At 32.6% G+C, this 16,641-nt stretch overlaps 3 protein-coding genes across 6 annotated transcripts; 2 read left to right on the forward strand and 1 right to left on the reverse strand.

Annotated features, from left to right (window-relative positions):
* The first annotated feature begins 292 nt into the window (after positions 1 to 292).
* Stam (signal transducing adaptor molecule) lies at positions 293 to 5,454 on the forward strand. The gene is made up of 10 exons (XM_003705276.3): positions 293 to 435; positions 1,098 to 1,258; positions 1,347 to 1,592; positions 1,899 to 1,974; positions 2,060 to 2,269; positions 2,369 to 2,488; positions 2,555 to 2,743; positions 2,825 to 3,051; positions 3,130 to 3,365; positions 3,520 to 5,454. The coding sequence occupies exons 1-10, from the start codon at positions 393 to 395 to the stop codon at positions 3,632 to 3,634; spliced, it is 1,623 nt and encodes a 540-aa protein (XP_003705324.1). The 5' UTR covers positions 293 to 392; the 3' UTR covers positions 3,635 to 5,454.
* Positions 5,455 to 9,553: 4,099 nt separating this feature from the next.
* Fen1 (Flap structure-specific endonuclease 1) lies at positions 9,554 to 11,748 on the forward strand. Its single transcript, XM_003705275.3, has 8 exons — positions 9,554 to 9,910; positions 9,997 to 10,099; positions 10,166 to 10,332; positions 10,420 to 10,529; positions 10,588 to 10,791; positions 10,866 to 11,084; positions 11,213 to 11,398; positions 11,477 to 11,748. The coding sequence occupies exons 1-8, from the start codon at positions 9,829 to 9,831 to the stop codon at positions 11,555 to 11,557; spliced, it is 1,152 nt and encodes a 383-aa protein (XP_003705323.1). The 5' UTR covers positions 9,554 to 9,828; the 3' UTR covers positions 11,558 to 11,748.
* On the reverse strand, positions 9,996 to 14,894 carry LOC100877925 (NAD(P)H oxidoreductase RTN4IP1, mitochondrial). 4 transcript variants are annotated; one of them, XM_012289971.2, is made up of 8 exons: positions 14,602 to 14,894; positions 13,880 to 14,114; positions 13,502 to 13,647; positions 13,269 to 13,418; positions 12,902 to 13,191; positions 12,645 to 12,830; positions 12,383 to 12,560; positions 9,996 to 12,281 (listed from the first exon to the last, which is right to left on the reverse strand). In XM_012289971.2, exons 1-8 carry the CDS (start codon positions 14,608 to 14,610, stop codon positions 12,078 to 12,080), a joined length of 1,398 nt encoding a protein of 465 aa, XP_012145361.1. In that variant the 5' UTR covers positions 14,611 to 14,894; the 3' UTR covers positions 9,996 to 12,077. The 4 variants fall into 4 exon arrangements, with proteins under 4 accessions (XP_012145361.1, XP_012145360.1, XP_012145359.1 ...); XM_012289970.2 differs by having other exon boundaries at positions 13,880 to 14,120; XM_012289969.2 differs by having other exon boundaries at positions 14,333 to 14,894.
* Between the last annotated feature and the right edge of the window lie 1,747 nt (positions 14,895 to 16,641).

The raw sequence follows: 16,641 nt of genomic DNA on the forward strand, positions 1-16,641 counted from the left end.
CGATTTCCATTTCAACTTTTTCGAGAAAAAAAACAGGAGCCATGTAAATCTGTGGTGGTTTTAATTACTTCGGACACTTCAATCTTATAGTATACGCAATTTCTTTTAATTCTCAGCAAACGCGGTTTAAATGCATTTGCTAGTGTTAAATTTACGTCGTAAAATTTCTATGCTTGACATCGCTTTCGAGATGATTCGATAGTATCGAAGTTTTTTGGCAGGTCGACACTGAGATGTATTTCGATGGTAGATTAGAATGTTATTAGTCATTCGCTGTCGTGTTTGTAAGTAAATATCAGCTGGATGCGTAAAGAAAAACGTAACGTGATTCCGTGACAGCACGTAACGGACGTAACTGTCGAACGTATTCTGTTCGAAGAATCTACGATAAAATGGGTATTTTTCAGACTTCTTCGCCTTTCGACGCTGACGTCGGTGAGTGACAGATTTCTCCCTAGCCTTAATTCATTTAAGGTGGTTATTCTACAATTCTGATTCTGTCGTTAGAGAAAGATTTCGTCATATGACAATTAATTTTTTCTTTTTCCATGCACTTGCTCGATTTTATGTTTATCCTAGGAAACTGAAATTCCATATTTAATGGATGCATTAAGCGGTTGTTGACATTTGACCTCCAATTAAAACCCCAGATTTCATGAATTAATTCATTTGCGTTTTTATATTCTATTGTTTAATTGTTTACGTTGCATTTACGAAAATATTAATTTGTAGCAATAAGAATACAATATCAATAGGAGTGTTCAAAATATTAATATTACATAAATTTTGTAATGTAGTAATTTGCATGAAACTTATGTGTGCAAGGGTTTATTTATTTTATAAACTTCTAAAACCAATCATGCAATATTATACATGCACGTAAATTTAATTTTTTACAATGCTGTTTAGTGCCTAATTTTATATTTCTTATTTTAAATCTATACCTGAATACTTATTGTGTTTGAGTGCATTCATTATTTGCAGAGAAGTTAGTACTGACATTTGGACATTGATGAATCATACATATCATTAATTTCATACGTCACTAATTTAATTATAAAAAATAAAAATTTTATGATGTCTTTTTGTGGCATTAGAAAAGGCAACTAGTGAGAAGAATGTATCTGAAGAATGGGGGAAAATAATGGATATTTGTGATAAAGTAGGAACCTCTCCTCAAAATGCAAAGGATTGTTTACGATCCATCGTTAAAAGATTATCTTCTCCAGATCCACATATTGTTATGCAGGCATTGACTGTTAGTACATGTTTCAAAATCTATATAAATTACTTATATAGTTTATATTTATTAACAATCTGAGTACTAATATTTGACTCAAATTTAGTTACTGGATGCATGTGTCAGCAATTGTGGGAAAATATTTCATTTAGAGATAGCATCGAGAGACTTTGAAAATGATCTAAGGAAGCTTATTAATCACTCTCAGCCAAAGATTGTGGAAAGAATGAAAGGGCTTCTGAAAAAGTGGGCTGAAGGAGACTTTAAAACTGATCCACAGTTAAATTTAATTCCAAGTTTATACAATAAACTTAGGAATGATGGTTACGATTTTAGTTGTGTCTCGGATACGGTGAGTCTTTTTGTTTCTACATTTACTGCCATAAGATTTCTCTTACAAAACATATATGTCTACATGTAATCTTTCATTTAAGTATTCAGTAAAAAGATAAGGCTATCAGTTATTGACGTTCTACAGTGTTTTTCCTGTAATTATTCATGTAATGAATATTTATTTTATTAAACCATATGAAACAGCTATGTAGAATGTTAGATTAGACTTTATAAAGTAGTTAGTTTGATTTAAAATGTGATTACTATTGTATATAGTCAAACTCAAGCATGCATTATATCTAACAAGTTTGTTTTGATCTTTTAGCCTAAACGTACAAGTGTATTAAGTAAAGATCCAAATGTAGTAACAAATTCACAAGAAGAAGAAGATATTGCAAAAGGTATTTTTACATATGCGTATCATTAATATCTGTTATATTTGTTTCTTGAAAAAATATGAAGTCGAATTAATTATCTTTGTTTTAGCCATAGAACTTTCACTTAAAGAAAGTAAAGCTCAAAATCAAGTGTCTTGTTCACATAGTTCACCAGCATCTAAAAAGAATACTAGTTTGTACCCAAATGTGAATGCAACGTTTGGTGCTTCAAATACTTCTGAAGGCAGGAAGGTCCGTGCTCTTTATGATTTTGAGGCAGCAGAAGATAATGAATTAACATTTTTAGCAGGAGAAATAAGTACGATATGCATTCTTTCGAACTTTATTTTTAGGAAATTGTGTTTTAATTATAGTTAAAAAAGTGCAATTATAGTAACTGTTATCAACTAACTTTTAGTTAACATTTTGGATGATTCTGATCCAAATTGGTGGAAAGGCAGTAATCATAGAGGAGAAGGACTTTTTCCCTCGAATTTTGTTACTGCAGATTTGTCTATGGAGCCTGAGCAGTTTACAAGTACGGTGCTATATTGCTTATATTCATTGATAACATATTAGATGCTATATATGGATTTTTTTGCAGAATTGGAACACAGTAATAAAAAAATGGTTCAATTTGCTGAAGAAGTTGAAGTGAAGACAGTAAAAAGAGAACCAGAAGTAATCGAAGTTGAAATAGATGAAAGGAAAATGGATAGACTTCTACATTTATTACATGAAGCTGACCCTCAGTGTGATACTTCAGATTCACAAGAAATGCTTGAGTTAGAAGGTAATACTCTTTCTGTTTGTCGTATGTTATAATCATAATGATTAATAAAATTTGCTAATTGTATATAATTATGTTTTACAGAACAAGTTACTGCAATGGGACCTTTAATAGACGCTGCATTAGAAAAGGTAGATAGGAGGCATGCACAACTAACTCAGTTAAGTTCTGATTTGGTGGATGCTCTTAATTTGTATCACACATTGATGCGAGAACCACCACCTCCTACACCATCCAATTACACTCTACCTAAAATGCAACCACATGTAAATCCTTATCAGTTTCAAAATCAGGGACCACCACCTCAACATGTAAGAATTATTACACGTTTAAATGTTATCACAAGAGATAACATTCTACTTGTACTAAAAATTTTATTTTTTCTTTAGATATATAACGGAGTACCTCCACCACCTCATCAACCTTTTCCTGTTGGAGGTGGTCCATCCGGGCCATACAATACAAATATACCCACTAGCGAATATATGGGGCCTGCAAGCATGCCAAACATGATATTGCCACAACATTACCATGTTCCACCAGCAGGTCCACATCAACATTCTTCAGGACATCCTCAGGGTTTACCAGTGCCAGAACAAAGTAGTCTCCCATATTCTCATCAAGGGTATGTGTTAAAACAATGTTTGTTAATTAAATTGTTTTGTAAAATTTGTAGCTTTTCTATGTACAAGCTATTGTTGAATTTAATAATGACGAAGTGCTTAAGCATATATTTAATGATAAGAAATTGATAAACATTTCATAATATTTTATAACAGATATCCACCTCAAAGTGGTCCTTTGCCAGGATCATATGGTCCATCAGGACCGACAGGACCTCCGGTAAGCCAACAACCTCAGTATGCTCCGCCAAATGGGCAGCGCATGATGTAAAGTAATGCTGTGTGTTTCAAATTCATCCTGTACTCTAACTCAAGTTGTACAATATTACTATATTATAATTATTTAAATAAACATACCCGAAGTAGCCAAAGATACTGGGTTTTTGATGGAAGTTTTGTATTCAAAACTTATCGTGTAAGCTTATTATTTATGCATATACACGTCAGATTGTATTAGAAGAGAACGATTTATCTTGTTGACGTTAGACGACCGTTGTTATTATCTGTTTTTTTTTTCTCGAAGTAACTTTGGTAGGCTTACCATTTAAATTCAATTAGTACATTCCTTTAATTCGATTAGTGTTAAATTGTTTCTTTTCTTTATAATTTAACTAGGTAATGATACTATATTCTAAAAATAAGATGAATGAATTTGAAATTGGCTTATAGATGATATATGAATTTTTGAATTGTATAACATGCTTTTTTTATTTATAATGTATTTTGTGAAGTTTGTTGTACATTTGTAATAAGTGTTAAAAGTTGCATTGTCATTCAATCGTACATAAAATATACCCTATAAATGGTAAAAAAAACTGTATCTAAAGCAGTACCATATTTTATAGTTTTTTACCGTCATTCGTTTCTAACACGTAACAATTATAATAGTCCCTTTAAACTTAAGATTATTAGATGATGAACATTCTTTTTAATGAAAATGATATACATATATTTGCATAGATAAAAGATGCTACTCGGACGAAATATTGTTGAAATAAATTTGAAAGCTATCATCATGACAAAATGTCTCAACATAGTCTAGTCTGTCCACTATGTATAATAAAATTGTTTCCTATTATTTATGGAGCGATATATGAGAAACTTTTTATAAATTGTTAACGCATAATACTCGCATACTTCTATTCACATTATCATAAAACAGGGGAAGGAGAACAAATAAAGATGAAAGTGTTCTTTTGGATTCGCGTTAAAGTAAAGATTTAAGATAATATGAAAAAATATCATCATTTCAATAGATTTTTAGTTTTAAACAACTTATATGTAGAACTTATATTTTGTAGTTAAAAGGTGATATTATTTATATTAACAGAAAATAATTTAGAAAATGTTAAATTAGAAAATTGAAAATGTAGAATTTATTAAGATATAAAAATGATAAGCTGTTAAAAGATGACAGACTTCAAATGTATGAAGCGGAAATATCTGCAATAAATTATGTCCTAATAGCAATTAAAATGTACTCTAAATAACGTTAACTCAAGAAAATTTCTGATCTGTCTATATGAGTTTCTATATGTATTGCATAAGGTATGATTGGTAAAGTCTACATAATTTGTAAACAAAATTTATGTACTAACTATGATATGATACTAACTAATTTGTGATTGATAAACAACTAAACTTAATTTCTTTACAGTAGTGTTTCTTTCTTTTTCTTTCCACATAGTTAACTGCTTTTTATAGACGCAAATAATTATATTTAAATTGAAAGGAAATTGTCAGTGCAGGAAAGTTTTAACTAGGGTATGAAATACACATTAAGATTTTAAAAATCATTAAACCTTAAAAGATAAAAGACTTTGGAAAGATAGTGAAACATAAATGATATGAAAATTGAAAGCAAACTGTATGAGAATCTTGTAAACATGCCTCCAAATTGAAAAAGTTATATGAAAAAAATATTGTTCCCTTTGTAACAATTATGTATTTTACTTTGAATGCGTTTATACTAAAAAGAAGAAGAAGGAAGAGATGTTTAAACTGAGAAAAGAAGTCCTATGGAAAAACGAATGTAATTTGCATTGTATATATTAATTGTCATTAAATACTATTTACATAACTAACGATAAACCTATACTTTTATCAATAAAAATAACCAATGGTGAAATTGTAAAATTCAATTGTTTTTTGATCAGTATGAAAAGTTATGTCACAGATATTTATTCGTTTCAGGATCATTTAACTTTGTACGTTACATATCTGTGCTTGTATTTCATACAACTTTTAATACATTATATTATGTTACCATTTAATGAGAATAATAACTAAATAAAAAAGAAATAATGTTATGCTTATCACACCTTTACCCTTTAAATGTATATGATTGAGTGAGCGAGCCGAAGGCGAGCGAAGCTCTTATTCTTGACTTTGCAACTTCCTTATCCGCATTTTTCTTTTGCACTACTCAACCAATTCTTATCAAATTTTGCACGCACATGCGCATGTACATCCAGATGGACATAGAAAAAAAAATTTTAAATACATTAAAGTCTACGCGGATATGGTTTTTCGGTAATTATTCCTCCGTGGCACGCGCGGGCTGCGCGCAGGAGGAATATACACACGATAATGAGTATGCAAAATCGTTAATTACTCACTTTCTGAGAACAGCCTATGAACTTTTATGATTAAAGAATGGTCAGCAATGCATTATTTACTTGGTTCAATCATAAAAGTTCATAAATAATGTTCGGGTAATGAGTAATTAATTATTTTGTTGCAGCCTTGCGATACGTATATGAGCCGCCTATGTCAATTCTGCTGCGCATGCAAAGTGCAATATTTCGGCACTTTGACGACGCAGCATGGTCCCTGAAGCATTTAGAAACAAATTTCTATTAGGGTTTGATACGTTTTGATGTCTAATAAAGCCAGGAAATCAATTTTTGTCGAATTCGGTCCAAAACGGTACAGGTGGCGCCATCTAGCGGCGAGCGGTGGAACTACGAAAAATTAAAATCTCGATTTTCTCGAAAACTAGCGACTTTCCCGAAATTCTGAGGTATACAAATTGTTCCTTGTCGCCTGCGAAATCGAACGAATGTAATTATAGCCCGCTAGGATAATTATTAAGGAAAATAGAAAAATAGCCCATTTCATGGACTAAAAAATTGGCGTCCATCTAGCGGTGAAAGTTGGAACTACAAAAATATGAAACGGCGATTTTCTCGAAAATTAGCGAACTTTGAGTACTTCTCAGGCTCAGAAACTGTTATGTGATCGCATTAGAAGCAAAATAATGCAATAAAAGCTTCCTAAAGGCTTTAATAAAGAAAATTAAAAAAATGTCATTTTATGGAGAAAATTTGTGGCTCCATCTAGCGGCAAAACTGCGAACTAAACCGAAAAAACGTATGTTCGAACACGCGTTAAGGGGCCAAATAAAAATTGATTTTCTGGGTTTAATAGGCAAAGAAATGAATAACTTATTCAACAAACATTGCTTTAAAATGTCTAAAGAAGCATACTACGTCGTCAAAGCTGCGAAATATTGCTTTTTATATTTTTCCTTAATGCGTGTACGGGTATACGTTTTTTCAGTTTAGTTCGCAGTTTCGCCGCTAGATGGCGCCACAAATTTTCTCCATAAAATGACATTTTTTTTATTTTCTTTAATAATGGTCCTAGCAGGCTATAATTAGATTCGTTCGATTCCGTAGGCGACAAGGAACAATTTGTATATCTCAGAATTTCGGAAAAGTCTTTAGTTTTCGAGAAAATCGAGATTTTCTATTTTTGTAGTTCCAACTTTCACCGCTAGATGGACGCCAATTTTTTAGTCCATGAAATGGGCTATTTTTCTATTTTCTTTAATAATGGTCCTAGCAGGCTATAATTAGATTCGGTCGATTCCGTAGACGACAAGGAACAATTTGTATATCTCAGAATTTCGGGAAAGTCGCTAGTTTTCGAGAAAATCGAGATTTTCTATTTTTGTAGTTCCAACTTTCACCGCTAGATGGACGCCAATTTTTTAGTCCATGAAATGGGCTATTTTTCTATTTTCCTTAATAATTATCCTAGCGGGCTATAATTACATTCGTTCGATTTCGCAGGCGACAAGGAACAATTTGTATACCTCAGAATTTCGGGAAAGTCGCTAGTTTTCGAGAAAATCGAGATTTTAATTTTTCGTAGTTCCGCCGCTCGCCGCTAGATGGCGCCACCTGTACCGTTTTGAACCGAATTCTACAAAAATTGATTTTCTGGCTTTATTAGGCATCAAAACGCATCAAACCCTAATAGAAATTTATTTCTAAATGCCTTAGGAACCATACTACGCCATCAAAGTGTCGAAAAATTGCACTTTATATATGCAGTAGAATTGACACAGGTGGCTCATACACGTATCGGAATGCTGTCACTAAATAATTAATTACTCGTTACCCGAATATTATTTATTAACTTTTATGATCGAACCATGTAAATAATGCATTGCTGACCATTCTTCAATCATAAAAGTGCACAAAATATATCCACAAAACGTGTAATTAATTATTCAAAATGACCTCGTATATATCGCTTGTCACCGTGGCTGGCCTTACAAGGAAACATACCGAACCGCGACACACCGATTTTAATGAAACTTATGTGAAAGATAGTTCTCAAAAAAATATTTGACACGTATGTTTTTTTATCGGCAATCGTTCACATTGAAGGGGTGAAAATAGCCCTCGAAGTTGGGGGTTGAAACCATGTTTTTGGGAATATCTCCGGAACGAAAGAAGATAATTGAATTCTTTTTTTTGTAAATTGTTCGTCTTTAGATAGGAAATTTTTGTGCGTAAAAAAATTTCAAGAAACTTTATTTGTTTAAATAATATTTAAAAAATTCATCATTTTTGTTTAAATTTTTGCACTAAATGTTGATCTATTTTTTTGCAACTTCGTGTACGTAAACTATGGACAAAAATAGAGGATACGTGTTTTTGGAATTTGTTGTTTGTTGCAATGCTTATTAGATATATAATTCAAAACGACCTCTTGCGAAGAGGGGAAATCAGCATTTTTATTAAAAATATCATTATTTTTACAATCTTTTACAATATTTTTGACATTTTATATCTCTATATATGCCGTTAATTGATTTCAATTACAAAAAAACAATTTACAAAAAAAAGAATTCAATTATCTTCTTTCGTTCCGGAGATATTCCCAAAAACATGGTTTCAACCCCCAACTTCGAGGGCTATTTTCACCCCTTCAATGTGAACGATTGCCGATAAAAAAAAAATACGTGTCAAATATTTTTTTTGAGAACTATCTTTCACATAAGTTTCATTAAAATCGGTGTGTCGCGTTCGATATGTTTCCTTGTTAGGTTATTAGTTAATAACTAATTAATTTCATTAAAAATCTGAACCAATATGATACGAGAAAGTACCTGAGGGATTACTAAACATTCTTTTATAATAAAAGTGCATAAATTGTGTTTAGAAAATGTGTCATTAATTATTTCAAATTAGCTCATGCGTACGATGTATTCCGCCGACTTCGTGTTGGATATTAATTAATAACTAATTATTTGCAATAAAAATGTGAACAAATGTGATATGAGAATCACATATGCGGAGCGCCTCAATCAAGCAGACCGTGTACTTTGTCCGCCCATACTGAATGTCAAACCTTTCATAACGCAAAATTGAATAAACCAGGTTGTAATTGAAGTTTAAATTCTGTCGTCCAATCCTTTTCGTCAAAACTTTTATATTGGCCTTCAAGTATGTCTTTCTTTATCCTCGTAAAAATTCCGCTCCTTTACCATTCCCAGTTCCCGTCACATTCTGTTTCGTATCGCATAGCATTGTCAGTCACTACAGTCATAACAAGACTGAACATGCCTCTGCTTTGGGTACATGATCTATTATTTGGAAGCAAGCGTCATCTGCTTTATCTTGGTACGAAATTATGAAACTACTTACCTGCTGATCTTGGACCCTAGAACCCTTCTACTGTAATACTTTTTTGCACAAATGTTCATTAAATTACAAATTTAATGCTTTCTATTATTTCAGACTGTAAAAAATCTAATATGTACGGCGGAAATTGTTGCTGAATCGTCGATATGTACGACTTCTTACAAAATTCAGAAAGAGCGTGTGGATATGTAAATTTTAAAGCCGGATACACAGTTTATACGAGCTTTCAATTAGTCAATGTTTTCTGCTAATAACTCAAAATGCTTCAACCAACATTTTTGCAAAGGAAAATGTTATTCAGAATCATCTCAGCTTCAGAATCATCCCCTTTCTGATTTTTTCACTAGTTATAGTGTAGGGCAACATTTAGTGAAAAAAAAACTCGAGATCAGTTATGTATAGTTGCGTATAATTGTGTATAGGTCCATGGGTGCGAATTCTGTTTCCCGCTTTTCGAATTTTTCCAACTTTATAACTTGAGTTTTGTTTGAAAGAGTGTTTTGAACTTGAATGATTACGGTTCATCATGGGTATTCTAGGTTTAGCGAAATTAATTGCCGATATAGCACCACATGCTATCAAAGAAAAGGAATTGAAACATTATTTTGGTAAGAATTCAATCGTTCGATCGTAGATTTGAATTGTCCGAATACAATTATACAAATTGTACTAAAAGTATTTTGTTTTATTTCAGGTCGTAAAGTAGCAATAGATGCGTCTATGTGCTTGTATCAATTTTTGATTGCAGTTAGAAGTGAGGGTGCACAGCTTGCTACAGTGGATGGAGAAACAACAAGGTATACAATTTGATGTGTAGTGTATGATTTTATGTTATATCTTACAATGTTGCTCTCATATTACAGCCATTTAATGGGCATGTTTTATCGTACAATACGTTTAGTAGAACAGGGAATAAAACCAATATACGTATTCGATGGAAAACCACCAAATTTAAAAGGCGGTGAATTAGCTAAACGTGCAGAGAAAAGAGATGAAGCTCAGAAGCTTTTACAAGCAGCAGAAGAAGCTGGTAATTATTTTTGTATTTAGTTTAATTAATCTTGCCTAATGTATTATAATATTTAAATTGGACATTAACATAATATATATCTTCCAGGCAATGCAGAGGATATTGAGAAATTTAACAGAAGATTGGTGAAAGTTACACAAGTTCATGCAGATGAAGCTAAGCAGTTATTAAAACTAATGGGTATTCCTTATGTCGAAGTAAGTAAAAGAAGTAAATTATAGTTTTGAAGATGTATTGTAATATGTCTTTTTCTAGGCTCCATGTGAAGCTGAAGCGCAGTGCGCTGCTTTAGTAAAAGCTGGAAAAGTTTTTGCAACAGCTACAGAAGATATGGATGCACTCACTTTTGGATGCAATGTTTTGCTTCGACGATTAACATTTAGTGAAGCAAGAAAAATGCCCGTGCAAGAGTTCCACCATGATAAAGTATTAGAAGGTCTGGGATTGAATCAAGATGAAGTATGTAATGCTAATATTCTCATTACTTGTTATTTACTAATATATATTTTGCTCATGTTTTTGTTGTTTTGTAGTTTATTGATCTTTGCATAATGTTGGGTTGTGATTATACAAATAGCATTAAAGGAGTTGGGCCAAAGAGAGCCATGGAATTGATTAAAACACACAGATCACTTGAGAAAATTTTAGAGAACTTAGATACCAATAAGTACCCAGTTCCTGAAGATTGGAATTATAAACAAGCTCGATTATTGTTTCAAGAACCTGAAGTTGCAAATGTGGAGGAGATTGAAGTAAGAAAGTACATTTTATGTGTACAGAGTAGTCGAAACTTATATTTGAATATCTGCAAAAATAACAAAATATTCCTAAAGCGAATGTTCATATATTTATGAATGTTTTTATTTTTTAATGTCTTAAGTTCAAATGGTCTGAACCAGATGAAGATGGTTTAGTGAACTTTTTATGTGGTGATAAACAATTTAGTGAGGAAAGAGTACGAAACGGGGCAAAAAAATTATATAAAGCACGGCACACTTCTACTCAAGGAAGATTAGATACATTCTTCAAAGTATTACCAAATCAGAATCCTAGCCCAAAACGTAAAGTAAGTAGAACAATTAATACTTATTTTCAAAGTTATATGTTTAACAAAATTGTTCATGTTCATATGATTGCAATATAGGCAGAAGAAAAGACTGTGGCAAATAAAAAGTCTAAAAAAGGTACAGCTGGTCGAGGAAAACCACGTGGAAAAGCAAAATAAATTTTCGTATTACTTCAGATCTATAATATTTGTACAAGTATGATTCATGTTATCTGTTCATCTTAATATTATTGTAATATAATTCATGTTATCTGTCCATCTTAATCACATCTTTATCACAATGATTATATCTCGAATTTAAACGTTTGTACTTTTATTTGATAAAATAGATCATATACATTTTAATAACATTTTTCCTTTTGTATGTGTACAAACATACCACCTAGTAGTTGTCTGTTGTTTTATAGTACATTTTTTAGTTTGCAGTTGCTTTGAATCATCTATATAAATAGATAATGTTGAATAATACAAACTGTGCAATTATATGTACTTACAAATTTTATTACAACATTTAATCAGTCTTGATTTTAGCACCAAACGTATTAATCATTTTTTTCTGAGGCGCGAGATTATTAAATTTAATTTAATATTCGTTGATTTATGGCAGCATTGACATTATTTACAGTGTGTATATTCATGTGATTGAAAACAGATCTTCTACGTACAAAATTACAAATTGTCACTGAAATGTTATTATAGTACTACCAATAGCATTTGGATCTAATATATGATGTAATGCTTGTTCAATGTAATGAGGCCCGTATACTTTATCTACAACTGTTTGCAATTGATCAGCATCAGCTAAATCACATAATGCTTGAAGATATGATGTCTTAATTTTTGAACCTTCTTTCCATTGGTGTATATTAAATCCAAACATATACTACAATAGACAATGTATATATATTAAAATTTGAGTATATAATTTTGAGGGCTATTATAATCAGAATTTTAATTAATAGTTAACAAGCAACTAGTACTAACCTGTACTAATAATTTTATTCGTACACATCCAGCAAATATACTTCCAAATATAAAACCTAATGAATCAGAAGTCAACTGTTCTGGAACTGTAGATACATAAGAACCATGAGGTAACAATTGTTGTTTTAGTATATATTCGTCGATTGGTTGACCTCCAGTATAAAAAATAGCATCATATCTAAAAAAAGAAGAAACAAGTATTAATTAAAGTTAAAGCAAATATGGTATACATTTTGCTAAATGATTTTAGAATTATACACACTTATCATATAGATCTAGCTCCTTTTTAATGTCTGAACCATTTAATGATATAACTTCATCCGCTCCTAAAGCTTTTGATACAGGAATTGCGTTTGGTCTACATATTGTAATTACATATCCTCCCCATAACTTAACTAGTTGTGTTATAATACAACCAACGGGAGTATTTCCGCCGTATATAAGTACTCTGCACAAAAATAAAATTTAGTTTTTTACCTATAAATAGTAGTGTGTATCTATGTATAAAACTATTTGTACCGTTTTCCTTTCGCATTGCCTTCTTGAATTGTAGATCGATTAACTAGTGCATCCCAAGCTATGCATCCATTATAAGGAAGGCTTGCGGACGTTTCAAAAGTAAAACGTTTCGGCCGTTTAACTACTTGAGTTTCAGGTATGACTATGTATTCTGCCATTGTACCTGGAGCCCACGAAGGTACAGCTAAGAATACTTCATCACCAATGTCAAAATTAATAACACTTTGACCTATGCCTATTACTACTCCTGCACAATCTCTGCCTAATACTACTGGAAGATCCTTGTGTTTCTAGAAATAAATAAAATGTTTCATTTAAATGAAGTATTAGTATTGATGATGACAAAATAAATGTCAAAACATCTTACTCCAGAATTAAGCAGTTTCCTATAAATTTTAGAGTAACCATAACAAATTTTTGTATCAACAACATTAACTGAGGCTGCTTTCACTTGTATCAGTAATTCATTGGATCTTTGAATCATAGGCATTTCTGCATCATCTATCATACACACTCCCTGAATTAGTTATGACAAAATTATTAACTTTTAATCATATAGTGTATTTTATATATAGTGATTAATTCTGTATTACACAATACCTCAATCCCAATATAATGATGACATATTATTGCTTTAATATTGTGCATATGATGAGATACATATCCCCAGGTAATTCCATAATAGTACCCTATTAAGGCACCCACAATAATACCTGCTAGACAAAATGCAAGTTCTCTTCTTGACACTAGAAAAAAATTATGATTTATTACCAAATATGCTACAATGTTACCCTTTAGCTATCAATATTATTTCAAATATTGATACTATATGTACATTCATATCAATGAAAGCAAAGTACAGACAACAAATAGAAATTTAGTAAATTTTTATCATTTTTATAGAAATAAATTTATATGCACTAGGTATTATATTTCTGTACATTGCTGTCATCAATGATTTCTTAATTATTTTAATACCTTCATTGTAACATAGATATTCTATTTGTCTGTAAAATTCTGTGACACTAAAATGTACATTGTAATACTGAAATTGCAGCCGTCTCCAGGCCTTTTCAAGCCATGTAAATATATGTTGTATAATATCTGTTACATTTTGCATGTTTTGCTTGTTGCTGAGCTGGTAAAAAAACTGATGTACTTGTGCCAGCCATGCTGTGATCCATTGTTGTCCTTGCTGTACAACTAATGACGACTGAATCTTCCCAAAAAAAAAATGTGTAATTATATGTTATTGAACATAAAAAAAACAGACAAAACAATCATGACTACATCATACTTAATAAATGTATAAATACTGACGTTAAAGAAGTTAAAAAAAAATAGAACAAGGGATAAATAGATATCAAATCTTATCAACATGTTCAATACAAAAAAAAAAAAAGTCAAAGACCTTCCATGACACACAATTACCTGAAGTGCTTCAAACTGATTTGATAGATGGAACCAGATCTCATCCATGATGTAACAATCAACTTGCTTCAACTAACAATTTCAGTTTAATCTAACATCTTACATGATGAAATGATTAACAATGCAGATTTGTACACAGTAGCCGGCCAGTTAGAAATGCAGCTCAGTTGTGATATAAATAAATGATTAACACATTACGTATATACTCGAAATAGAAATCAAGTGTCTGTTTTAAAGTATGACTCCTTCGTAAACATTGGAATTCGTACCTTTTTCATATATTAATCCTTAATATTGGATGACATTCAACAAAATTTTGTAAGGGAAGATACTATGTAGCGCAACATTGTACCTCCCTTATATTTAGCGAAATAGGTTAGTTTGAGTTAGATATTTAAAACCAAACGTATCCGAGTTTCCTACATGATATAACTAGTGCCTACAGCTGATATAACCGCCGATTGTGCAATTATTATCACGTGTTACAATTACAATGTTAGCGAAATCTGGTGAACAATTTCTGCAAACTGTAGTATGCTACAGTCGATTCGAAACATGGGCGAAACTTCGGAAAACTGTCATGTTTCGATTTTGTTTAAATTTTGCAAATAAAAAACTTTTTGCAAAAGGAAGTATTTGCGAGAACGGTTTTTGGTGTCATGAACGAAAAATTTTTATCATTCCAATTTTCTATATTACCGACGGAGATATTATCGAAGAGTAGCTAAAATTAGTAACAGTTATCGACGCAGTCCATTTTGTACTGAAATTCGATATCGTATAACTAGTGTTGCCGTACCTAGCCGGTACACGCAGTGGTGACTGATGAGAGCACCTTAATGATCCTACATAATTTTTCAAAAATTCTTATAATTGCACTGTAAACTATGAATGTATAGGTAGGGTTAGATTACATTAGGCCGGTTAGGTTAGTTATATATATGATTGTATAAAACTATACAACTATATATACAATATTATAAATAAAATTACAATCGTAGCTCTTAAATTCTAAATTCTAATTCTCAATTAAATTCTAATCGTAGCTCTTAGCTCGGTATAGCTCTCTGAAGATTTTTTAAAGCCTCCAGAGAACTATACCAATTACCAGGTCACACCACGTGGAGGTGGCTACGATAGCGACCCACCCTAACTCCAAATCCCTTCCTCCCTCCAAATGCAACCTCATTTATCAGAAGGATAAATGAGTTCTGACTCTACTTAGCTCATAGGCTCGCATATACAAGTTCTTTGCCACAATCCAGTAAAGAACTTGTATCACGCACACACACACATACATTAACTTAATACTATTCGCATAGGATCCCACGCATACGCTTAACTTATTCTAAACGCCGCACGATACCTCTCATTCTAAGATTGCACTCAAATAATCTATGACGAATTAAAAAAGCAAAGGGAAGAAAGTTAGAAGAACTTTCTACTAAAAGAAAAGAAAGTTAGAAGAACTTTCTGTCAAAAAAGGGGAACTGTATTTTTCGCCAAGTGAACCTTGCTTTCCATGGGTCAAAGGGTAGCCCATAGTGGCTTACGTGAACCACGACGGCAAAGATGAACCGAAGATACCTCTGGCAAGAACGAGTGATACACCCCAGTTGGCGGAGGGTTCCCATTTCCCCCAGCGCTTTCGCGTCTAACCACAGAGAGGATACCCAGACCGTGATGCCCCTTGGCAGAATGGCGGCGGGTCGGGGAGGCACATCAGAGTATGAGAGGTGCCAACCCCGATCCGCCCCGCCGGGCAAAGAATATCACTCGCGCTACACCGGCACTTGCAGCTCACCTCTACCGCGTGTTCACAGCACTGTGAACCCCCCATGATCCACTTGGGCGCAGAACGATTGACAAAAAATAACGGGGTATACTACAAGCTAACGAAAGTTAAAAGAACTTTCTGTCAAAAAAAAAAAGAAAGTTAGAAGAACTTTCTGTCAAAAAAGGGGATGAGTATTTTTCGCCAAGTGAACCTCGCCTTCCATGGGTCAAAGGGTAATGCATAGTGTCTTACGTGAACCACGAGACAGAAATGAACCGAAAATACTGGCAAGAACGAGTGACACATCCGCGGAAAGTTTCCCATTTCTCCCCGCTTACGTTTTAGGTAAGTCTGACTGCAGAGAGGAAACCCTGCCGTGAGGCACCCGATCGAGACGGAACATCAATCGATCGGCCCCGCAGAGATGTGTCCCTGGCGCTATACCAGTACTTGCAGCTCACCTCTGCCCGTGTTCACAGCGCTATGAACCCCCAATGATCCACTTGGGTTCGGACCGATTGACAAAAAATAA

The sequence above is a fragment of the Megachile rotundata genome, chromosome 15 (genome assembly GCF_050947335.1).
Source record: "Megachile rotundata isolate GNS110a chromosome 15, iyMegRotu1, whole genome shotgun sequence".
Lineage (NCBI taxonomy): Eukaryota > Metazoa > Arthropoda > Insecta > Hymenoptera > Megachilidae > Megachile > Megachile rotundata.